Source organism: Schistocerca gregaria, chromosome 1 (assembly GCF_023897955.1).
Source record: "Schistocerca gregaria isolate iqSchGreg1 chromosome 1, iqSchGreg1.2, whole genome shotgun sequence".
Classification (NCBI taxonomy): domain Eukaryota; kingdom Metazoa; phylum Arthropoda; class Insecta; order Orthoptera; family Acrididae; genus Schistocerca; species Schistocerca gregaria.
In genome coordinates, this window is record NC_064920.1 from 783676441 (window position 1) to 783702580 (window position 26140).

Here is a 26140-nt window from a genome sequence, read left to right on the forward strand (position 1 = left end):
AAACTTATTAGTCAGAATGGGAGACAATTACAAGATTTTGAAACAGTGATCCTCTGATTCTGCTGCACAATGTATAAAATGGGAGCGTTTCAGACCATGGAGGAACTGGAGGTAAGTTGATTTATACCAGAAATCTAAATAAATCCAGAACGTGTATTTATGTTAAAAAATGGAATTTCATTTATGCCAGAGATGGACTTCTGTTTGAAGGACTTAGTGACCACCAGGATGAAACAATGTGAGGAACGAAGCACAGGGGAAACTGCATTAGCCTCAGCTTAGCTTCTGTACCAGGACAGTACTACTCCTTCCCAGGAAGTGGGAAGACTGATACACAGGTGTTCACAGGAGAATGGCCGACAACTGGTTGGTTGTGATGCCAATGCCCGTAACACGGTGTGGGGAAGCAGTGACACCAATAGCAGAGGTCAGCACCTACTCGATTACCTACTAGAAAGCAATTTGAAAATCTTGAGTAGGGGTAGTGAACCTACCTTCAAGACCAGAAGAAGGGAAGAACTAATACGTGAAATAAGGGAAAGACAACAAATCACCTACAGTAGATCGATGCATGAAGCACAGAGACATGTATCAGGAAACAGTAGTCACACTAGGTTTCAAGCACTAGCTCTTTTTCTATCAATAGCACACACATTCACAGACACACACACCCACACCCCCACACCCCACAGGCATCCAAATGCACACTCCCATGGCCACAGCAAGACTAATTACTGATACCCAATTATGAGAAGCAGATGCTTGAGCTGATGGTAGTGGGGAGGGGCTACAGAAGCATGCAAGGAGGTGGTAGTGGGAAAGAGGCAGGTCTTTGGCCATATGACTTCACAGCCACATAAAATGACAAAAAGAGTACAGAGGATACAGCAGAAATAGATGTGTGCGGAAGAGGGGGGGGGGGGGGGGGGGGGAGAAGAGAAGAGAAAAGAGCGAGATAAAGATGAAGACATAGAAAGTGAGGGGAGGGAGAAGGAAGATGTATAAAAGCAGCATTCTATGTAGGCATGATAAGTAACCAACATGAATAGCCGTCGCCAAACTGTGGCAAACCACAAACTTGACTAGCACCTAATTATCAAACATGCGGCACACAACAAATCCTGCACTCTCACAATCCCTCTGCCCTGAACCTCTGCTAATTGCCCCTCCCCCCCCCCCCCCTTTTTCCTTTTTCAACCCACCATCATTCTCTCTCCCCCCCATTTTTTTCCCTGTAACCTCTGTACTCCTTTCATCTTTATGTGTGGCTATGGAATTACCTACCCAAAGACATGCCTCTTTCCTGCTACCACCTTCTTGCATACCTACTTACTCCTTGCCCATTTCCATCAGCTCAGGCAAACTGCTTTCAATAATCATATAGCAATAATTACTCTTGCCACGACATGGGAGTGTGCATTTGGGTGTCATTGTGGCAGAATGTGGGCATGTGTTTGCTATTGCTAGAAAAAGAGCTAGTCCTCAAAAGCTAGTGTGAATGCTGTTTTCTGTTATGTGTCTCTGTGCTCCACACATTGATCCACTATAGGTGAGCAGTTGCCTATATCTTATTTTACGTATTGCTCCATCCAGAAGGGAAGAAGTAGTAATGACATAACTTTTGGGTCCACTCTAAGAGCAATGCTATGTGGTGATGGAGCCATCCTTAGCTGACCAAATGTATCTTAAGTTTGAGGTTCAAATAAGTACCAAACAAACCATGGCCTACAGGAATCCTAGGAAGACAGACTGAGACCCATGTAGGGTATACTTAAGCTCACACTTACCTGAAGTCAGAGCTTTGATAAGCAACATAGTAGATTTTGAGGAAATGCAGTGATATCTGCCATTACCAGGTCACATTTAGAAAACAGCAAGTGCAAGTGCACATACAGAAAATGTACCTTCGTGGAATAACAATCAAGAACTGCAAATGAAGCAAATAAGAAGACTGTTAAACCTTGCAAGAAAGGAAGGAATGTGGGCAAAATTCTGGGAGGTCCAATGACAGTATATATATATATATATATATATATATATATATATATATATATATATATATATATATATCAAAGATTCCAAGACTTACCAAGCAGGAAAGCACCGGTAGATAGGCACAATGAATAAAACACACAAACACACACACAGAATTTCGAGCTTTCGCAACCGGCGGCTGCTTCGTCAGGAAAGAGGGAAGGAAAAGGAAAGAAGAAAGGATGTGGGTTTTAAAGGAGAGGGATTGGAATGCTTGTGTCTGCTTGTGTCTGTGTATGTGCGGATGGATATGTGTGTGTGTGTGTGTGTGTGTGTGTGTGTGCAAGTGTACACCTGTCCTTTTTTCCCCCTAAGGGAAGTCTTTCCGCTCCCGGGATTGGAATGACTCCTTACCCTCTCCCTTAAAACCCACATCCTTTCGTCTTTCCCTCTCCTTCCTGAAGAAGCAACCATCGGTTGCGAAAGCTAGTAATTCTGTGTGTGTGTGTGTTTGTGTGTTTTGTTCATGTGCCTGTCTGCCGGCGCTTTCTCGTTAGAAAGAAACTTCCACATGGGAAAAATATATTAAAAACAAAGATTCCAAGACTTACCAAGGGGGAAAGCGCCAGTAGACAGGCACAATAAAATAACACACAAAATTTCTAGCTTTCGCAACCAACAGTTGCTTCCCACATGAATGACCAGCAACAAACTGTCCATTTGCATGAATGGACACAGGCAGACAGTGCTTGTTGGTAATGAGGATCACCCTGTGGCTAAACATGCCTTGGTGCACAGCCAGCACATCTTGGCACAGTGTTACACCGTCCGGGTTATCTGGATACTTCCCACCAACACCAACCTATCCGAACTCCGGAGATGGGAACTTGCCCTTCAATATATCCTCTCTTCTCGTTATCCACCAGGCCTCAATCTCTGCTAATTTCAAGTTGCCGCCACTCATACCTCACCTGTCATTCAACATCATCTTTGCCTCTGCACTTCCGCCTCGACTGACATCTCTGCCCAAATTCTTTACCTTTAAATATGTCTGCTTGTGTCTGTATATGTATGGATGGATGTGTGTGTGTGTGTGTGTGTGTGTGTGTGTGTGTGTGTGTGTGTGTGTGTGCGCGCGCGCGCGCGCGCGCGCGAGAGTATATACCTATCCTTTTTCCCCCTAAGGTAAGTCTTTCCGCTCCCGGGATTGGAATGACTCCTTACCCTCTCCTTCCCTCTTTCCTGAAGAAGCAACCGTTGGTTGCGAAAGCTAGAAATTTTGTGTGTGTGTTTGTGTGTTATTTTATTGTGCCTGTCTACAGGCGCTTTCCCGCTTGGTAAGACTCAGAATCTTTGTTTTTAATATATTTTTCCCATGTGGAAGTTTCTTTCTATTTTATTTACATCATTATATATATTGACAGGCTAATGTCAAAATACCCAGACTAGTGAACAGGGGTCGACAAGAGGTTCGTGAACTTACATAACTTATTGCCCGAACCGCCTGTTTCTGAGCCAAAACTATCATTTTAGAATGGGAAGAGTTATCCCAAAATACAGGGTGTACATAAAGTCCAGGATTACTTTCAATTATTTACTGCAAAAGAACTAAACATTATATAGATGTCATACATATTGCATTTTGAAGAGAAACTGAAAGTTCTTTTTTTTTACAAACATTCAATATACGAACCATGAGTGACCCGGAAGACATCAATATGGTAATCGAATTCTTGCCATACTCGTCCCAGCATGGCATTGTCGACTGTGGTAGTCGTTTCCCATATTCTCTCCTGGAGGTCTGCTGCATCATGTGGTAGAGGCGGTACAGACACCATATCTTTAGTGTGTCCCTACAGAAAAAGTCACACGGAGTGAGATCTGATGATTAGGGAGGCCATTTCACGAAAAAGATGTCCGCTTCTGTACCATGGCCGATCCATCAATGCGGCAGCTCTGTGTTCAGGTACCCACAAACTTCACGATGAAAATGGGGTGGAGCCCAAGAAAGAAGAACGGAGAGTCCAATTGCATTTGAGGCATCAGCCATTGCTGCAACATGACGAAGTAGGAATATCCAGTGACAGTGCTCTTGGCAAAGAAGAATGGCCCGTACAGTTTTCGGCATGACAAAGCACAACCAACCCGTCGTAATGAATTTGTTGTGCCAGTAGTAAGTGGCCTTACTTGTTGGTGGCCTCTTACCGTACTTGGTTTTAAACATCAGCTGAACAACTGTAGCACACCTGTTTTTGTCTAACTCCAACACACAGCAAGCTCGCTCAGCACCTACACTCACCATGTTTGCGACTAGTGCTGACTATCGCCAAATTACCAAACTACGCTGTGGCAGTATACATGAAAAAAGAAAAAAAAAAAAAAAAAAAAAAAACTTTCAGGGTTTCTCTTCATAATGACATGTATATGATATCTGTACAATTCTTGGTTCTTGCGCAATAAATAATTGAAAGTGTTCCCAACCTTTACGTACACCATGTATAATACCACACGACATAAGCAAATGAAAATAAGCAAAGTATACTAATTTTCATGTTCAACGGTCACTTACTTCAGGTACCATTCGAATAGTAAAAATGGCAGCATTATTTTTTGAACAAGATCCTGAAAGTGGGCTTTCCATGACAGTTTAATATCTATCTGAACACCTAGAAATCTGAACTGTTCAGTTTTACTAATCATATGTCAATTCTTTGAAATTAAAACATCGGGTTTTGTTGAATTGTGAGTTAGAAACTGTAAAAACTGAGTCTTACTGTTATTTAGTTTTAGTTTATTTTCTACAAGCCATGAACTTATGTCATGAACTTCCCTATTTGAAACCAAGCCAGTGTTGCACACAACAGCCTTAACTACCAAGCTAGTGTCATCAGGAAAAAGAAAAACTGTCGCACAGGAAGCTGAGTAGCAACGTGGTGTAGTGGTTATGATACCAAACTGTGGCATGGAGGGTCGTGAGTTCAAAACTCACCTGGACTGTACAATTTTAATTTCTATATTCAGTTCGCGTACATTCTAGAAGTATCCACAAATGTCAAGAATCATTGTACTGGGATGTTCTGTAGCTGTATATATACTGTATGTGTTCTGGCCGGAGGCAGTTTGCTCCGCGCTCTTGTATGTGCAAGTGCTGAATAAACCTTTGTTAAGTGAAGTTAGTGTTCATCAATCATCTAATTACACCTTCTTCTATGTGACATTATTCTGGTGGAGGCACCTCGTATTGGAACTTGTGATAGCGCACATTATTGATGACACAGTGGCTCCCATCAGGCCACGACAGAGTCACCGTTTACGTGGCGAGAAACCCAAGTTCGAGCCATATTAACCAAATCGCAATCTATTGGAAACAGAAGAAGAGGAGGGCGTTACGATGACAGCAACTGTGTGCCACCACATGAAACATCCTTCCAGGTTCTCTGGTGACGATGGCCAAGATCCAAAAAAGTGACTGAAGACATGTGAGCGTATAGCCAAATTTAACAAATAGGATGATACCATGTGTTTCGATAACGGATTTTTCTTTTGGAGGGCACTGCCAAGCAATGATATGAGAACAACGAGGAGAAGTTCACAAGCTGGGAAGTATTCCAGGCGGAACTGCGCAAGTATTTCAGCGACACACAACGATGAAAGTGCAGGGCTGAAGATAAATTAAAGTGCAGGGCACAGCGTCCATGAGAAACTACTGCATCCTACATTCAAGACGTCTTGGAGCTGTGTAAAATAGTGGATCCTAGAATGAAGGAGGAAGATAAGGTTGCACATCTCATGAAGGGTGTTGCTGAGGACACGTATCAAGCCCTACTCCTGAAGCAAGTTTCAACAGCAGACGACTTCATAAAATGGTGCCAGTATATCGAGACAATGCATCAAAAAAGAATTACATGCAAGAAGTTTGAACAACTTCAAAATGTCATAACGATGACTGTGATGGAGGAGCAACTGATTTCACAAGCAGTGTTCATCAGATAGTGAGAGCGGAAATCCAGAAGGCACTTGGATTGCACAGCGAGCAAAAAACCGAGACACTTCAAGAGGTCATAAGTGAGGAAGTGGAACAGGCACTGAACCCAATATCCCGTCCTTCATTTCCCTTTAAAATGGTGAAAAAGTCAAGACCTAGGTGGAGCTACGTTCCTACAATGCTGCATGAGAAACCTATCTGCACACCATGGTAGAGTGACGTCTGGAGGACCCAGGATAACCAACCAGTATGTTTCCACTGTGTACAACCAGGACATGTGGTGTGCTATTGTCGAGAAAGGTAGTGGATATTTGTTGACACCTGCGCCAGAAGACAGCAGACTGATCTTAACCGACACCAACTCCTGGGCATCGAAGATGAAAAAGATGATGTGGATGCAGGGCGACACAGGTCACCATCGCCGCAAGCTAGTGCTGGAGAGGATGCTCCCCAACACGCCGATCAAGTTCTCCATCACTGCTTAGAAGCTCCAGCCTATCACCTACCTGCTGCAACCTGGAAAACAAAGGGTGTGACCTTCCTTGGAGGTGAGGCTACAGCCCTCCATCGATCACTACAAAAATGATAGGAAACTACATAGATATCCTCATGGATGGCCGACCAGCCCAAGCTCTTGTGGACTCTGGGGCAATACATTCAGTCATTTCGGAGAATTACTGTCGCCAGTTGCAGAAAACCGTATTCGTCGACAACAAAACATCTCTGCTGAAGGTGGCTAATAGGAAATATGTAAAACCTTCATTAAGATGTACCTTTCTTGTGAGTATAAGTGGCCATACACAGCCCTTAGAATTCATCATCTTACAAAGTTGTAGTCGTGACGTCATTCTCAGATGGAACTTTTTAAAAGCTCCTCAGGCAATTATAGATTGTGGTCACTCGAAGATAAGGAACAGGAAGATGCGAATCCGAGTGTGTGGAGACTGTGTGCTGAATGAAGTGATCATTCCTGCACTCAGCACTAGAAAGGTAACTGTCACGTGTCATGCCATGCATTAACGCATGGATCTTGTAGTGGAATGTAAGAGAATAACTTTGTCATGCCAGCCTCTGTCATCTCATTTAAGAATGAATTTGGTGAAGTGTGGATAGTTAACAGGCACGGAGAACTGCAGATCCTTCCAAGACACATGTGCACAGTAACTGCTGAGCCATTAATTGAAGAACAGCTGAGCATCATAGAAACCTTCTATGCCGAATCTGTGGGCAAAATTAGTGCTACCACTACGAGATAAGATCTTCTAGCCCGACTATCTCCAGATCACACTAAGGAACAACCGAAGAAGCTACTTGCCATTCTTCAAGAGTTCTCTGAATGCTTCAATCCACAGGTGAGGAGCCACATAGACAAATCGACAGTGAAGCACCGGATTAGCACTGGAGACCATCAACCAATAAGCCAGAGAGCATACTGTGTGTCAGCAATGGAACGTCGAATAATTTGTGACAAGGTAGAGAAAATTATGAAGAATGACATCATTCAACCTTCACAGAGCCCATGGTTGTCACCAGTGGTTCTCATCAAGAAGAAAGATGGCAGTTGGCACTTTTGTGTTGATTACGGGAAGCTTAATGAGGTAACTAAAAAGTGCATTTACCCTCTTCTACGAATTGATGATACACTATATTGTCTGAAGGGAGCTAAGTTTTTCTCAACCATGGACATGTTCTTGGGATACTGGCAAATCGAAGTAGATGTGGCTGATCGTGAGAAAACAGCGTTCATCACCCCTGTGGGCCTGTATGAGTTTAAAGTAATGTTATTTGGTTGGTGTAATGCATGAGCTACTTCTGAACGGGTGATGGATAATCTTCCAAGGCAACTGAAGTAGACGATGTGTCTTTGTTATTTAGATGAGATTATGGTGTTCTCAGAGACATTTGATGAACATATAAAAAGACTGAGGGTCATTCTTAAGTGTCTCCCACTAGGTGGACTGAAACTTTAAGTGTGTCTTTGGAGCAAAAGAAATCAAAATATTTGGACATCTTGTGTCAAACGAAGGTGTGCGGCCAGACCCAGAAAAGGTGAGATCTATAATGGAACTTCCTATTCCTAAAAGTATTAGAGATGTGAGAAGCTTCCTCAGATTATATTCTTATTACAGACATTTTATCAAAGACTTTTGTATCAAACCCAGGCCATTCCAAGAGTGGTTAAAAGCTGATCCTAAATTTGTCTGGGGTGCTGCTCAACAAGATTCTTTTGATGTTCTGCAAAAAGCTGACAACTGACCCTGTACTTGGTCTATATGATGAGAGAGCATCTACAGAACTACACACAGATGGCAGCAGGTATGGGATCGGTGCTATTCTGGCACAAATTTCGAACGGAATAGAGAAGGTTATAGCCTACGCTTCTAAGACACTTAGAAAAGCTGAGAGAAACTACTAAACTACAGAAAGAGGATGTCTTACTGTGATCTGGGCCATGTGCAGATTTCGACAACATCTCTATGGAAGGCCATTCAAAGTTGTTACAGACCATCACTCACTTTGTTGGTTGACAGGTCTTAAGGATCCAACAGGACGACTCACCAGGTGGGCACTATGTCTTCAAGAATATGACATTACCACATTGTACAAAACTGGAAGAAACCACCAAGATGCCGACTGTCTCTCAAGAAACCCTGTGCAAGACCATCAAGACTTTGATGAAGATAGTGACTGTCTCGCTGCACTCCAGGATCTCTCTGCTGAGCAGAAGAAGGATGCCAAGATATCTCAAATTATGCTTGCCTTAAATCAGTCAAAGGATGTGAAAGGGCAATTTAAGATAGTTAATGGATTACTTTGCATGAAAAACTTTGATCTGTTTGGAAAGAGGTGGCTACCAGTGATTCCTAAACACATGCACTTAGATGTTCTACAGAAATTCCATGACGTACCTGAGGCCAGACATTTAGGATTTATTAAGACATACAATAGGATCTGCTAGAGATTTTTCTGGTCAGGTTTATTTAGGGAGGGTCCGTCACCATGCATCGCACTGTCAAGAGTGCCAGAGGAGAAACGCAATTCCTCAGAAACCACCTGGCCGACTCATACCAATTCCAATAGATGAAATGCCTTTCCAGCGTGTTGGGATTGATCTCCTCAGCCGATTTCCAACATCTTCTAGTGACAATAGATGTATTATTGTTTGCACTGATTATCTGACACGGTATGCCATTACAAAAGCTGTGAAAACAGCCGAAGAATCCAAGGTAGCCAAATTCATCGTGGAAGACATTGTATTGAAACATGGTGCCCCAAGGTCATTAATTACGGATCGAGGAAAGTTTTTCAATCGAATCTTGTGACAGAGAGAAGCCGTCGATGCAACATTACTCATCACATGATGACTGTCTACCATCCACAAACTAACGGGCTTACTGAATGCCTTAATAAGACCTTGGCCGACATGCTATCAATGTTCATCAAGGCTGAGCAAAGCAACTGGGATGAGGTGCTACCTTTCGTGATGTTTGCCTACAACACCGCCAAACAAGACACCACAGGATTTACGCCATTTTTCCTGGTGCATGGGCATGAGGCGACTACGATGATGGATACTGTGTTTCTGTTACATCCTGATGACGTGGATGACGACTACATCGGCCAGGTGTTAACCAGAGCTGAGGAAGCTCGGCAGTTAGCTCGACTCTGCATGCTGCAGGCTCAAGAAATCGATCGCAGAAGATATGACACGAGCCACTGCACTGTTGTCTACCACCTGGGTGGCCTCATCTGGAGTAAGACAGTTGTCTGATGTTACTTATGTAGTTGAAGATTTTGACCCTGACATAAGATGACGAAAGATCAGAGATACAGTCCACATCCTTTGAATGAAGCCCTATAAGGATCCTGCAAGCCAGGGTAAATTCGAAACTCCAGCAACACACAACAAGCAGAAAGGTGACAAAGAGTGTAGCGGGAAAAGAAGTTCTAAGAAAATCATTGCCAGGGCGAGAATCAGTCATCAGGAGTCAGAGTATGCAGGACTGATGACTTGTTCCCGGAACAGGAGACGCTGTTCTCTTAAGGAAGGAGCAATGTCACAGAAGAAGCTGAGTAGCAGCGTGGTGTAGTGGTTATGATACTACACTGTTGCATGAAGGGTCATGAGTTCAAAACTCACCTAGACTGTACAATTTTAATTTCTATATTTGGTTCGAGTACATTTTAGAAGTATCCACAAATGCCAAGAATCATTGTACTGGTATGTTCTGTAGCCGTATATATATTGTATGTGTTCTGGCCAGAGGCAGTTTGCTCCGCGCTCTTGTATGTGTAAGTGCTGAATAAACCATCATTAAGTGAAATTAGTGTTCATCATTCATCTAATTACACCTTCTTCTACGTGACATTATTTCAAGTTACCCGAAATACTAGCGGGCATATCATTTATATAAATAAGGAACAGGAGTGGCCCCAACACTGATCCCTGGGGCACACTCCACTTGACCATATCCCACTCAGACCCCACATCACAGCCATTCTCGACATTGTAGATAATGTGCTTTTGCTTTCTGTTGCTAAAGTAAGAAGTGAACCAATTGTGAGCTACTCCCTGTATTCCATAATCGTACAATTTCTGGAGCAATATTTTGTGATCGACACAATCAAACACCTTAGTTAAATCAAAAAATATGCCTAGCATTTGAAACCTTTTGTTTATCACATCCAGTACCTCACATTGAAAAGAGAATATAGCATTTTCAGTCAATTTTTAAAGATGAACTGTACATTTGATAGCAATTTGTGTGATATAAAATGATCAGTTATCCTTACATACACAGCCTTTTCAATAAGTTAAGCAAACATTGATGACACAGAAATAGGTCTGAAATTGTCTACATTATCTCTTTCTCCCTTTTTATAAAGCGGCCTTACTACTGAGTACTTTAATCGTTGAGGAAACTGACCATTCATAAAAGAAAAATTACAAATATGGCTAAATACAGGACTAACACATGTGCAGCACAGTACTTTAATATTCTGCTAGGCACTCCATCATATTGATAAGAGTCCTTACACTTCAGTGGTTTAATTATTGACTCAATCTCCCCCTTATCTGTGTCACAGAGGAGTATTTCAGTCATCAATCTCGGATTGGCATTTGCCAAGAGCGTTATATGATTCCCTGTAGAGACTAAACTTTTATTTAATTCACCAGCAATGCTACTTATACCTTCTGTTAATGCTTCATGTGCTGAATGTTTATGTCTGAACTCAGGATACAAGAGAACTCAGACAGGATTTCTGCTGGGTGGAATGAATGGCAGCTAGCTCTAAATGTAAAAATATAAAAATTAGCAATATTGTGAAAAGGATATCCTTTTCATAATATTATTGATAATATGGCTAATACTGTTGATATTCCAATCTGAATTTCCCATTATTTGAACAGATAAATTAATGCACAAGAGTAGTAGAAACAGTATTAGTAGTGCGTTGCTTGAAACAGTTATGTCAATTAAATATCTAGGTGTCACAGTGGCAAGCAAAATGAAATGGCCAGGCATGTAAGAGTGGTAGTAGGGAAGGCAAATAGTCAGCTTGAAGTTGTTGGGAGAATTCTGGGAAGCGTAGCTCATCTATAAAGGAGATCGGATACAGAATACTGTGTGACACATTCCCAAGTCTCAAATGTTTGAGATCACCACCAAGTCAGGTTAAAGGAAGACATCAAAGCAGTTCAGATATGTGCCGTTAAATTTGTTACCAGAAGGTTCAAGCAACATGCAAGTATTATAGAAATTCTCTGTGATCTCATATGGGAATCCATGGATGGAAGATGATGTTCTTTTCATTAAACACACTTGAGATAAATTACAGAAATGGAAATTGTGACTGACTGCAGAGCAATTCTACTGCCACAGACATACATCTCACACAAGAACTGCGGAGACTAGAAAAAAGGAAATACGGCTCTTGCGGAGATATACAGTCACTTTTCCCTCACTCCTTTTCTGAGTGGAACATGAAAGGGAAGAACTAAGAGTTGTACAAGATAGCCTCAGCCATGTATAATATGGAGTATGTACACTCCTGGAAATTGAAATAAGAACACCGTGAATTTATTGTCCCAGGAAGGGGAAACTTTATTGACACATTCCTGGGAGCAGATACATCACATGATCACACTGACAGAACCACAGGCACATAGACACAGGCAACAGAGTATGCACAATGTCGGCACTAGTACAGTGTATATCCACCTTTCGCAGCAATGCAGGCTGCTATTCTCCCATGGAGACGATCGTAGAGATGCTGTGGAACGTCTTGCCATGCCATTTCCACCTGGCGCCTCAGTTGGACCAGCGTTCGTGCTGGACGTGCAGACCGCGTGAGACGACGCTTCATCCAGTCCCAAACATGCTCAATAGGGGACAGATCCGGAGATCTTGCTGGCCAGGGTAGTTGACTTACACCTTCTAGAGCACGTTGGGTGGCACGGGATACATGCAGACGTGCATTGTCCTGTTGGAACAGCAAGTTTCCTTGCCGGTCTAGGAATGGTAGAACGATGGGTTCGATGATGGTTTGGATGTCCCGTGCACTATTCAGTGTCCCCTCGACGATCACCAGAGGTGTACGGCCAGTGTAGGAGATCGCTCCTCACACCATGATGCTGGGTGTTGGCCCTGTGTGCCTCGGTTGTATGCAGTCCTGATTGTGGCACTCACCTGCACGGCGCCAAACACGCATACGACCATCATTGGCACCAAGGCAGAAGCGACTCTCATCGCTGAAGACGACACGTCTCCATTCGTCCCTCCATTCACCCCTGTCGCGACACCACTGGAGGCGGGCTGCACGATGTTGGGGCGTGAGCAGAAGACGGCCTAACGGTGTGCGGGACCGTAGCCCAGCTTCATGGAGACGGTTGCAAATGGTCCTCGCCGATACCCCAGGAGCAACAGTGTCCCTAATTTGCTGGGAAGTGGCGGTGCGCTCCCCTACGGCACTGCGTAGGATCCTACGGTCTTGGCATGCATCCGTGTGTCGCTGCGGTCCGGTCCCAGGTCGACGGGCACCTGCACCTTCCGCTGACCACTGGCGACAACATCGATGTACTGTTGAGACCTCACGCCCCACGTGTTGAGCAATTCGGCGGTACGTCCACCCGGCCTCCCGCATGCCCACTATACGCCCTCGCTCAAAGTCCGTCAACTGCACATACGGTTCACGTCCACGTTGTTGCGGCATGCTACCAGTGTTAAAGACTGCGATGGAGCTCCGTATGCCATGGCAAACTGGCTGACACTGACGGCGGCGGTGCACAAATGCTGCGCAGCTAGCGCCATTCGGCGGCGAACACCGCGGTTCCTGGTGTGTCCGCTGTGCCGTGCGTGTGATCATTGCTTGTACAGCCCTCTCGCAGTGTCCGGAGCAAGTATGGTGGGTCTGACACACCGGTGTCAATGTGTTCTTTTTTCCATTTCCAGGAGTGTATATAGATGTAGAATATTCTGAATATAATACATGAAAGGAATACATCATGCTTTCCAAAAAACAGTTGCAGTATGACATCAGTAGTAATTAAGAGAAACCACAAAAAACAGCTTCTTTGGATTGAGCATGGAGTATATCAGTTGAAAGTTGTGCAAATGCCCATTTATGGCAAAAAATAAGCTATAAACAGAAGAGTACATAAACATCTAATTACACTTGCAAAATGTTCTCACTGAATAAAAGTCAATATTAAACAAGAACGAAAAATGCTCTTATCATAGCACAAAAAAAGGTGAATATGTCCTGGGCAGAGTTGGGATGTAAAAGAAGGGAACTAACTTTTTAACTTATCTGGTAACTTCAAAGACATTTAAATCAAAACATCTTGACATATTTGTGCTTTTAAACTTGTTAGTATTAGTATCCATGTTATGTCAGTATTAGTATCCATGTGACAAGTAAAGTCACATTGTACATGATGTCATGTAGTATAATGTGACACATTCCATCATGTCATCCAACATGACATCTGTCATGTCTGCAGTATGACACAATATGTCATTAGAGTTTAATACGCAATCAACCCTCACTACTGGATACTTTGGATTCTAGAAGCATCCCACACTCTATCGAGCAAGGTGGCACAGTGGTTAGCACACTGGACTCGCATTTGGGAGGACAATGGTCCAATCCCACGTCCGGCCATCCTCATTTAGGTTTTCCGTGATTTCCCTAAATCGCTTTAGGCAAATGCCAGGATGGTTCCTTTGACCAGGCACTGCCTACTTCCTTCCTCATCCTTTCCTTATCCGATGAGACTGATGACCTTACTGTTTGGTCTCTTCCCCCAAATCAACCCCAACCCAACCCACTCTCTAGCAGCACATAAATCTGTGTCTATTTGTTCTTACACCCCTCACCACACAAGTAACAAGGGGTGGGTTTGGGGAAGAAATGGTCCCCTTAGGAAAAGAATGAACTGCCATTCAGAAATCACAAAAATTGTTTTAGTGTCCCCTCCCAGAAAAAGGTTTTTAGATATTTCATATATGCTCTTCAGCCACACGATATTATATATTTTGTTTTCTAAGGCTGGTGAATCTTCTGGATTTTGGACACAGGATCAGGGACTTTAGTCTGTAAATTGCAAGTCGCAGGTGTGCCAATATCTTGCAGATAAGAAAGCTCACTGCATTGGGGTAGCAGGATTAACTCATAAATGGTGCAACTTTGTCAAGATGTTTTGATTCAAATGTTTTCGAAGCGGCCAAATAAACCGGAAAGCCAGTTCCCTTCTCTACATCTCTAACTCTGCCCAGAACATATTCAACTTTTTTTGGATGCTATGATAGAAGCATTTTTCATTCTGGTTCCAACTTTTATCCTACCATAACTTTGACATAGCTTTGCAACCAATGTCAATTGACTCTAGCGGCAACTGATCTGGTACAACTTTTTTATTTTCTTTCATACCAAATTTCTTTATCATGGCAACAGATAAAGCTTTCAAAAACAATAGGATGACCATCAATGATGTATATCAGTTGGCTGCTGTTGTGGTCTTCAGTCCTAAGACTGGTTCGATGCAACTCTTCATACTACTAAATCCTGTGCGAGCCTCTTCATCTCCAAATAACTACTTCAACCTACATCCCAGTGAATCTGCTTACTGTGTTCATGTATTGGTCTACCGCTACAATTTTTAACCCCCACACTTCCCTCCAATACTAAATTCATGATTCCCCGATGTCTCAAAATGTGTTCTATCAAGTGATTCCTTCTTTTGGTCAAACTGTGCCACAAATTTCTTGTCCCCAAAATTCTTTTCAGAACCTCCTCATTAGTTACACGATATATCCATCTACTCTTCAACATTCGTTGGCAGCACCACATTTCAAACGCTTCTATTCTCTTTTTGTCTAAACTGTTTATTGCCCATGTTTCGCTTCCATACATGGCAACACACAAAATACTTTCAGAAAAGACTTCCTAACACTTAAATCTATACTCTATTTTAACAAATTTCTCTTCTTCATATCTGCTTTCTTGCCATTGCCAGTCTACATTCTATGTCCTCCCGACTTTGACCATCATCAGTTATTTTACTGCCCAAATAGTGAAACTCATCTACTACTTTACTTTAAAGTGACTCGTTTCCTCATCTAATTCCCTTAGCATCACCTCATTTAATTTGATTACATTCCATTATCCTTTTTCAGTTTTTGTTGATGTTATCTTCTATCCTCCTTTCAAGGCAATGCCCATTCTGTTCAACTCCTCTTTCAAGTCCATTGTTGTCTCTGACAGACTTGCAATATTATCAAAAAACCTTAAGGTTTTTATTTCCTTTCCCTGAACTTTAATTCCTACTGCAAATTTTTCTTTGGTTTCCTTTACTGTTTGTTCAGTGCACAAATAGAATAACATCAGGGATAGGCTACAATCCTCTCTGAATCCTTCTCTACCAGTGCTTCCCTTTCATGCCCCTCAACTCTTGTGACTGCTGTCCGGTTTCAGTACAAGCTGTAAATAGCCTTTCGCTCGCTTGCTACTTTCAGAATTCCAAAGAGAGTCAGTCTGTCTACCTTCTTACAAAATTTGGACCGATTTGTGCAAGTCTGAAACACAGAAATTGTGTGCATAAAAAACACAAAAATGTGTTTTTTGCAAGTGCAAGTGTTACATTTAGATTAACTTTAAACCACCCTATCTCAACAATGGAGAAATATTATTGGTTAAAAAAATTTTGTTTTGACTTTATCCATTTATCTACCCTTGTGCACAGTTTGAACCAATTCGTATAAGATCTCAGTGTAGAAGTGGCGTTCACCAAAAATCTCCCTGACAATTTTTTTTCCCCTCCACTTAAAATCCAAGCAACACAAATATTTTTTCCAACAGTTAAAATTTATCTTAAACCAAGGTCCAATATACCGGAGGACTAAATGTGTCCCATTAGTCTTGCTCCAGTCTGGCATTATTTAAGGGTGACTGTTTTTACTTTTTTTGCATGTAAAATCTGAACATTGCACATACAAATAGTGCCATTAGCTGTGTGTTAATTTCAGTCCAATTGAAATCTATTGCAGAAGGAACAATTTCACCTACTTACTATCAACCAATTCATCACTGGATTTGGAAAAACACTACTAACAATAATCCAATGACAACAAGATGTAGTTCATGAGGGAACGTACCAAGGACTCCATACAGGATTTGCATCCAATACAAAAGGTGTAACAAATTAAATCTGTGAGGGTTATCTGGAAACTAAGGTTACAAGGCATGTAGCTACAACACTGAATGTCCATGGGGGAAGTTGGCACCGCTGCCGTGTAGTGGGAAGCAAGAGGAAGGATCAAGCATTCCCAACTATCAATAGCTCATCAATTAGTGTTGTGGTGACAGTTAGAAATGAGCATTCTCACTCCGGCTCCCATCAGATGTGAAGTGCATGCTGTAATTTGCTACCTAAATGCTACGGGCATGAACGCTGCTGCGATGCATCATGAAATTGTTTCAGTTTATGGTGAGGACATAATGTCAAAGCAACTTGTGACAAAATGGATACAGAATTTCAATTTTGGAAGGATTGAAAGTCACAATGACAGAAATGGAAAGCCATCTGTTGTGAATGACAATGTGGTGCAGAAAATTGAAGATCATCATCTCTCTGATCACCGTTCGACATCTGATGACCTGCATGCAGTTGGTCCAAACATTTCACAAACTGTTTCTCATGAAATTGTAACTAATCAACTAAATTATCGCTAGTTGTGTGTGCGATGGGTGTCCAAGATGCTTACTGAAGCACACAAAACAAACAAGAGTCAGTGCCACTCGCAAATTACTTGATTGTTTTGACAATAAAAGTGAGGCTTTTCTCAACTCTATAATAACAGGAGATGAAACTTTGGCTTATCATCATACTCCAGAGAGCAAACGACAATCAATGCAGTTACGCCATACTCATTGTCCCTCAGCCAAAAAATTCAAAAATCAGTAAACAGTGAGGAAAATCATGGTGACAGTGTTTTGGGATAGAAAAGGGGTTCTGCAAGATATTGTTAGGTCACAAAGAAACTTCACAGAGCCATACAAAACAAATGTTGCAGGATGCTGACAACGGGAGTCTGTCTCCTTCATGTCAATGTGAATCCGTACATCGCTCATACAACACAAGAGTTTCTGACTTCTTTTGGTTGGAATGTTTTAAGCCACCCCTCTCACAGCCACTATCTTGCACCTGGTGGCTATCATCTGTTCACTAAATTGAAGGAACACCTTCCTGGAAAACACTTTTCCGGCGATGACGAGGTGAAAATCGAAATGAAGAACTGGTTGAAAAAGGTGGCAGCAGATGCCTATCACACATGAATGAAAAAACTCATCCCATGGATGACAAAATGTATTGAGGTAAATGGTGATTATGTGGAAAAGTAACGCAAGACCTATACTACAATGCATGTAAATTTTATTAAAATTAATTCTTTTTTTGTACTTCAAAAAATTCTTGTAACCTTACTATCTGGATTAGCCTCATACATTAACGAGTTTAATTTAATATTTCGTAAGCCACTTACATTACTATTAAGTTATAATATAAAAAATCAATTCTAAAAAATATACTAAGACAATTAATACAATAAAATTATTTCTATTAAAAGTTGAAAGTGTTGAGGGAAGAAGGTTAGATTTACTCCAATAAATATAATTGCGAACTGGATTTTTAATCCTGTACTGTTTACAGTTAAGCCTTTAAATAATTGATTCCCACACTTTTCCTGGGTGTCAACTCTGGTTTGTCATTCAAAACTTGCTTAATGTACTGTAATTTAGCTACAGTATGACATGTTCAAATGACTATACAAATAGCTGCTGGTTCAGCCTAAACCAAAAACTATTTATCCCATGTTCCCAGCTCAACTGAGTACCAAGCCCCCCCCCCCACACACCACAAACTGCAAAATTCTGCACATGGTGATTTTCATACATGTTTGTTATGGTGCTTCTCTGCTCTAACAATACAATATAAGATTATTACGAGTGCGTGTTCAATAAGTACCCAATATCCTGTTTTATCAATAACTTCTCATCACACATGTACCGCTTACTGCACAGTGCATCCTTCATCGGGCTAAACGGATGGAAGGTTCGAGATCCGGACTGTAGGGAGGATGAGGAAGAACAGTCCAATGAGGTTTTGTGAATTCTCCTCACAGGTGCAGACTTCTGTGAGGCCCTGCATCGTCATGGAGAAAGGGAAGTTCATTTGCATTTTTGTGGCGACAAACACGCTCAAGTCATTTCTTCAATTTCCTGAGAGTAGTACAATACACTTCAGATATGATTGTTGCACCATTAGGGAGGACATCAAACACAATAACTCTTTCAGAGTCCCACAAGACCACGTTGAAGTCAGTTCTTCAATTTCCTGAGAGTAGCACAATAAACTTCAAGTTTTTCTTTTGAGGTGAGACTTCATGGCAGCACTCCATAGATTTACATTTCATTTCTGGTTTCAAGTTATGAACCCAGGTTTTATTACCTGTGACGATGTTTGACAAAAAATTGTCACGATCAGCGTTGTAGCATGCAAGTAATTCCACGCATATAGTCTTTTATTGCTCTTTATGGTCTTCTCTTAGGTGGTGAGGAACGAAACAGGCATACACCATTAAATACCCCAAATGGTGGACGAATGCATCGCACAACCGACAGAGATGTCCAGTTGAGCAGCAAGGTGTTTGACTGTGATCCGCCAGTCACCTCAAATGACACTGTTTGCACATTCCAACACAGCGGGAGTCACTTTGTGCAGCCAGCCAGCATATGGAAGATCGGACAGGTTTGTGCAACCTTGTTGTAATGATGAAAGACATCTCACCCAACGACTCAATGTGCGCTTGTTCACTACCAGGTCTGCGGAGACATTCTGCAAGCACCTATGAGCATCTGAGATGCTCTGGTTTTCTGCCTTCTGGTAGCTCTCTGCTTGGAATGTGTCTCCGTTACAGAGGACATTCATGAAGGCTATGTATGGTGCTGCCCCCTATCGAAAGTCATTAAACTAAAATTGACTGAGAAAAAAAAATATACATTACATTGTTTACTGCGTTATTTACTGACAGCATCTCATATATTTTTGCTTAAGAAGTGCCTTAAACGGTCAACACTATGATGATGCAGAAGCTGTTATTTCCACAGTTAATAAGTGATTAGTGGAACTGAACATTTTTAAGTTTGGTTACACAGATGGCTATTTGCATCACTATTTTCAGTTTATAGAGAATATTTCAATTTTTCTTCACAGATAGCTTCACAGAATTCTTCATAAAATGTTTATGGGCTTACTTCTGCAGTATTGTGTGATGTGTCATATTATCAGCACTACAATAGAGTGTTTATGTATTACTGACAGGTACAAGTGAGAGATTGGTTTCAATTGAGGCTGAGGTGACTTTCACAACTGTTAGTTGATAATCAGCATCAGCAGTTTAATTACATATTTAATTAAGCACCTGTTTGTTCATCTGCAAGACATTTACTAATTAAATATCTTACTAACCATAACTATGGGCTTTGGGTAACATTTGAGTGTAAGACAATCACAATGAGAGATAACAAAATAATTCTGTTTTGACTAAGGACACACTTGGTCAGAGACAAGTTAAAAATGACAGCATAACAGCTCATATAAATTTAAGGAGTATATGTAACAACTCACTAGAGAGCTGAAGCACAAACAGGAATGTTAACAAAACTGAGAAAGTTTTCAGCCTCAGTGGTATATACGAGGGCTGACTGAAAAGTAACGCCTCCACCTTCGTACCTCTTCAACATTTGGCAGCATTGGTATGTGGCAGGTACTGGCTTGTTCCATAGCCTTTTCTCTACAGCTCCAGTTGGTGGACAGCCTTAGCATTGAATGGTTGTGTTATTACAGTGTAATGTATGGAACCCTCTGCGAACGGTCGGTCAATGTGATTTAAGCAATGTGCAGTCATTGAATTCTTGACAGCAGAAGGTGTCACCCCAAAGGAGATTCATCAGAGAATGAAAGCAATTTATGGTAATTTTGTTGATGTGAGTACTGGGCATCTTCATTATCGTAACATGAGAGGAGTTCCTGGCAAATTTCAAGCCTGTGCACTTTCACTTCAGGAGAGAGCATCCAGTGTACCCATCGTGCACGGATCTTCCGCCAGCCAAGCAAAGCAATAATGTGATCCACATGTTCTTGTGAAATGCCGATTGTGCTTTCAATTGCTCTCCGAGTGATATGACGATCATCCTAAATCAATCTGTCAACATTTTGCTTGTGAAACACTGCGGTTGCTGTCACAGGATGTCTATCTCTTTGTTTGTCATGCGGGTCAGATGTCTCCCCCCCCCCCCCCCCCTCCTCCCATCCCCAACATCTTTAGACTTACTCGCCCTACGATGCACAGTACTACTCACATCAACACAATCACCATAGACTGCTTTCATTCTCTGATGAATCTCCTTTGGGGTGACACCTTATGATGTCAAGAATTCAATGACTGCTCGTTGATTAAATCGTACTGACCGACTATCTGCGCGGGTTTCCATACTTTTTCTCTGTAACAACGCAGCCATTCAGTGCTAAGGCCTCTCGCCAACTGGAGCTGTAGAGAAGAGGCTACGGAACAAGCCAGTACCAGCCGCATACCAATGCTGCCAACTGTTGAAGAGTTACGAAGGTGGAAGCATTACTATTCAGTCAACCCTCGTAGTTCACATACACCATCATGGCTACACACTGTACCACGTGAATACATTGTTTCTTGCACTGAAATCAAGCAGAATGTGACAATATAGTTATACAGGATTTTTGTTTGTTTGTTTGTGTGTGTGTGTGTATGTGTGTGTGTGTGTGTGTGTGTGTGTGTGTGTGTGTGTGTGTACGCAGGCGTGCACGCGAGTGAGAGTGCGTGCACATGCACTCTATAGCTTCGAAAGGCATGTTCAGGCACTAGCAACATTCTCAGTCCTGTTTATGTGCTTATGAGCTCTTCAGTAAGTTGTTCCCATTACTCCTTAAATTATATATATTCCAAGAAGGAATTTCCAACCAGTTTTACTGTTAATAATTAAATGTAAATATAGTATAAATAAAACATTTTCAAGGTCATGAAAGGTAAGGGATGGATGGACAGAAAAACATACGGCACCTGGTAAGCCATTATAAAATGGTTCTTCCTTCTTTTTAGGCTCATTAATTTTTGGAACTTCCTTTTGTAATTCATCTGATGAGCCTTTTTCTTCAGCCTTTGGCACAATACGTTGCTTTTCTTGGTCTTGTAGAGCCTTGTAGCTTTTAAAAGAAGAAAAGAGCATTTAAAAAAAGTTATGAATGTCTGAAACTAAAACAACAATATGGAAAGGATAAAGGGGGCTTTGAATAAGACAACCACAGCAAAAAAGAATGCTAAAAATTTTCAGTTTTTGGAGAAGTCCTTCATCAGAAGTAGACAGCTTGCACACAATCGCAACTCGTACACACACGGCCACTGTCATCTCCAGGGGCTACGCCTTCATTGCCTGTATATATCTTGTGTGACAAGCCCACAATGTACAATATTTCAACTGGGTTTGCTCTTTAGATTAATGGTAACGGCCCTAACTACATTTCAGTAATTACGAATTCTGTCCCCATTTGTTCTGGACAACTCATCAAACAAGATAACCTTGCATACCTGACTAACATGACCTCCACAACTAAATTCACTACAATATGGCATACACATAAATTAATGTGACTCTTCCAAGTAGTCTGCTGAATTGTTGTTTCCAACGTACATTATTTTGACGACTGACCCACTCATCTTCTTCAGGTGCTGCAAGTTTTGCTGCTGTGTGTGTTCATTGCCTGGACTCCAATCAGACTATGAACTATGGTTGGTCTCGTGCTGCTATTTATAGTTGACTTAAGACTGCTGACACCCACTATGCCATTTGATGCCCTTTCGTTTTTCAGGGCTCACACCCACTGATATTCCATGAAACACAAATTTTCTCAGCATTTTTCACTTCTAGTGGATGTGATGGCCAGCGATACTTTAATAAAATGAGTGCTACACCAAGAGTAATTTAAATCGAAACTGCCGTCCCAGTTCATTATGTTTTCTGACATCATTATTTCATGATTACATTCAAGGCAGTTCTTAGCAACAGTGGAGTTGCTTGATTGTTTTAGTCAAACATGTCACTGATGCTCTTGCGCATCTCCTCAACTGACCTGATAGACTGCTCCATGTAAGACATGCCATATACCATTAACCACAAAGAAATTCAGTGCTAAAGACTCTGATCCACAGAGCTTGACAACTTTCAGACAAGGTGAGCATTGCCAATGAATTGCAGCAGCTACCAACAGTGTTCCACAAGAGTGAGTATTCAAGATCATAAAACTGAATGGGTGACGCAGTCAAGAGGTTAAGATTGAGACAGAGGACGACATGCAAAAAAAAAAATCACTAAACTCGTAGCACCTGAAGAAAGCTGGTCGGTCATCAAAATATTGGGCACAGATGGAAGCAACAACTCAGCAGAGCACCTAGATGCACACAATTTATCAACTGTGCTGAGAAAACCTGAGAGATTATATGCAAACTGTTGCTGCCAAGTAAGTTTCTCAATTAACATGGACTTGCTTATGTTCATATCACCAAATAAATACAGTTGAGGCTTACAAACCTTGCATGAATGAAAGTTTACATTATATCAGTCTATCACCATCTTCCCCCAACCAGAATACAATAAATCACATCTACTTATGGGAGTAACCTTCCTCGTGTGTTGTCGATAGGATCATACACATTTCTCAGTGAAATGTAGACAGTTACAATTGTTAATGAGGAAGAGATCAGTGTAAGCCACCTTCATAGTACACTCTACCCACATACATAACATAACAATAAACGTAAATTACTTTCATTGCAGTTCGTGATATGTTCATCATCATTCTTCATACAATACAAAGAGTTATTTTTCCTTGATTGGCATACCTGAACTTCATTCACATACTACAGATCCAAACATCTGTATTGTAAGCAAAAACTAAGTTGACCCACAGTGCAGTGGCCACTGGCCGCAGGGGAGTGTCGTAGGACCGTTGCTATTCACAATATACATAAATAACCTCGTGGATGACATAGGAAGTTCACCAAGGCTTTTTGCGGATGATGCTGTGGTATATTAAGAGGTTGTAACAATGGAAAATTGTACTGAAATGCAAGAGGATCTGCAGCGAATTGATGCATGGTGCAGGGAAATTGAATCTCAATGTAGACAAGTGTAATGTGCTGTGAATACATAGAAAGAAAGATCCCTTACCATTTAGCTACAATATAGCAGGTCAGCAACTGGAAGCAGTTAATTCCATAAATTATCTAGGAGTAAGCATTAGGAGTGATTTAAAATGGAATGATCATATAAAGTTGATCGTCGATAAGGCAGATGCCAGACTGAGATTCATTGGAAGAATCCTAAGGAAATGCAATCCGAAAACAAAGGAAGTAGGTTACAGTACGCTTGTTCGCCCACTGCTTGAATACTGCTCAGCAGTGTGGGATCCTTACCAGATAGGGTAGATAGAAGAGATAGGGAAGATCCAACAGAGAGCAGCGCGCTTCGTTACAGGATCATTTAGTAATCGAAAAAGCTTTAAGGAGATGATAGATAAACTCCAGTGGAAGACTCTGCAGGAGATACGCTCAGTAGCTCGGTACGGGCTTTTGTTGAAGTTTCGAGAACATATCTTCACCGAGGAGTCAAGCAGTATACTGCACCCTCCTACGTATACCTCGCGAAGAGACCATGAGGATAAAATCAGAGAGATTAGAGCCCACACAGAGGCATACCGACAATCCTTCTTTCCACGAACAATACGAGACTGGAAGAGCAGGGAAAACCGATAGAGGTACCCAAGGTACCCTCCGCCACACACAGTCAGGTGGCTTGTGGAGTATGGATGTAGAAGTAGATGTAGACGTAGATGTAACTGAGCACTACTCATTGCCAGCAGTGTTCCACACGCCCCCAGAACCGCCTGCTCCATGCCAACAGTCCCTACTGTGACAAAAGGAATACCATCAATTTATTTTATGTTATTTTAGTTCTAAGATTGTATTCACTCCTCAACCACTTACAATATGTAATACTCTTGTTTACAGAGTCATTATTCATTCCTCAACCACTTCCAATATGTAATAATCTTGTGTACAGAGTAAAAAATCGTGTGATGACAGTTTGATAAAAGACCGAAACAAGTCATGAAACAAAATATTCTTACAACTTCTGCACCACTTGTTGGCAGCAGACACAATGACTGCACCAAAGACTGAGACAGCGTGGAGTTTTACAATTATTTATTGAACTTTCTTTACAACTTCTCCCCTGTCGTCGCTGCCCAGCCCTGCGGATCTCTCCGCCTGGCTGCTGCTGTTTAGATTCTCCGACAATGCGTGCAACGTGCACCGCTGATCACACTCAGGAACCTCAGGCCAGCAGTGCTCTGCTGAAGCCAGGATGCCCTGTAGTTGAGATGAACTCGTCGTCACTTGGCGCCCCAGTACGGCACACCCACGGAACTGTGTCGCTGTGAGGTCAGCTGCTGATGCCTGCTGCACCGGCGGCTGGGAAGCCGTCAGTCACGATGTCCGCGAGGTCCCGTCATGGACGGGAAGTTCTCGCTGTAGTTAGTCAGCCATGGTGACAACCGAACTCGGGCCGACCTCCAGAGCTGAAGTTGACATCTGGCAGCGAACGGATGACTCCTGTGAGCTGGAACAGACTTCCGGAATCATCACCTACAAAGATTGAAAATTCAGACACAGACCACATCCATCCTCAGATCTGAACTGCTTCCTAATGGCTTCTGTCTGTTGCTGCCTGCGCTCCACTATTTATATCCGGCAGGAGGACATTTTTTACCCTCGGTGGTAGCTTTTTGTTATTACTCCCGCAGTATATTGCAGCAAAACTTAGCGTGCTGGCCTCACTTCCCCTTACTCAGCACTCTCCAGGCTTCGCTCGGCGCTCGGTCTGTGTGCTGCTGTCAGCAAGGCTATCTGTGCCAGCCTACTTTGCAACGCCTTGGTCGCTGGCATGCCTCTGTTTTGCCATTCTCCACTCCGTGAAGCAACGCTTACTACATGTGGCCCCAACACTGCCTCCTCCTAAAAATTAATTTCGTCCCCAAATTTACCCAATACGTTAACTCTAGTTCTATCCTATATTCTACTTCTTCCCTATACACATCCAGGTTGCCCTGACTCATGCCCTACTGGTAATCCATTCTACAGGAATCTCATGGAGCGGTCTTGGATTAACACGCTGAATCCTCCATTTTAATAAGACATACAACACACCAATAAATACAATCAACACAGTAATAGTACTGGTTGAAATACCAATGGTCACTATTTTACGATTCCGCCTGGTACCGTACTCTTCCACACGCCTTAATAATTGCTGCATTGAAATTTGACCTTTCTCCGAATCTACTAGTTTATCTATCGTTTGCAAAAGTTTAGCATCCAAGGTGGTTTTAATATACGTCAAATTTTCTCCTGGAGTGATGCTGAATGACACATCTGGCCAGTACAACATCAGATGAGTATCTGTAACCTTGGTGACTCCCGTGACTGTCTCTGGAAAGCTGAAACGATCCCCTACTATTTCACAATTTGCCCT

The 26140-nt window shown here is 42.0% G+C and overlaps 1 protein-coding gene across 2 annotated transcripts in view; it reads right to left on the reverse strand.

Moving 5' to 3' along the window:
• LOC126269060 (ubiquitin carboxyl-terminal hydrolase 8) overlaps window positions 1-26140 on the reverse strand; it is a 228810-nt gene that overhangs the window by 154905 nt on the left and 47765 nt on the right. For both annotated transcript variants that reach the window (XM_049973962.1, XM_049973963.1), the window contains exon 3: window positions 21616-21758. In XM_049973962.1, coding sequence (XP_049829919.1) covers window positions 21616-21758 — 143 coding nt within the window. The remainder of the gene's footprint in view (window positions 1-21615; window positions 21759-26140) is intronic.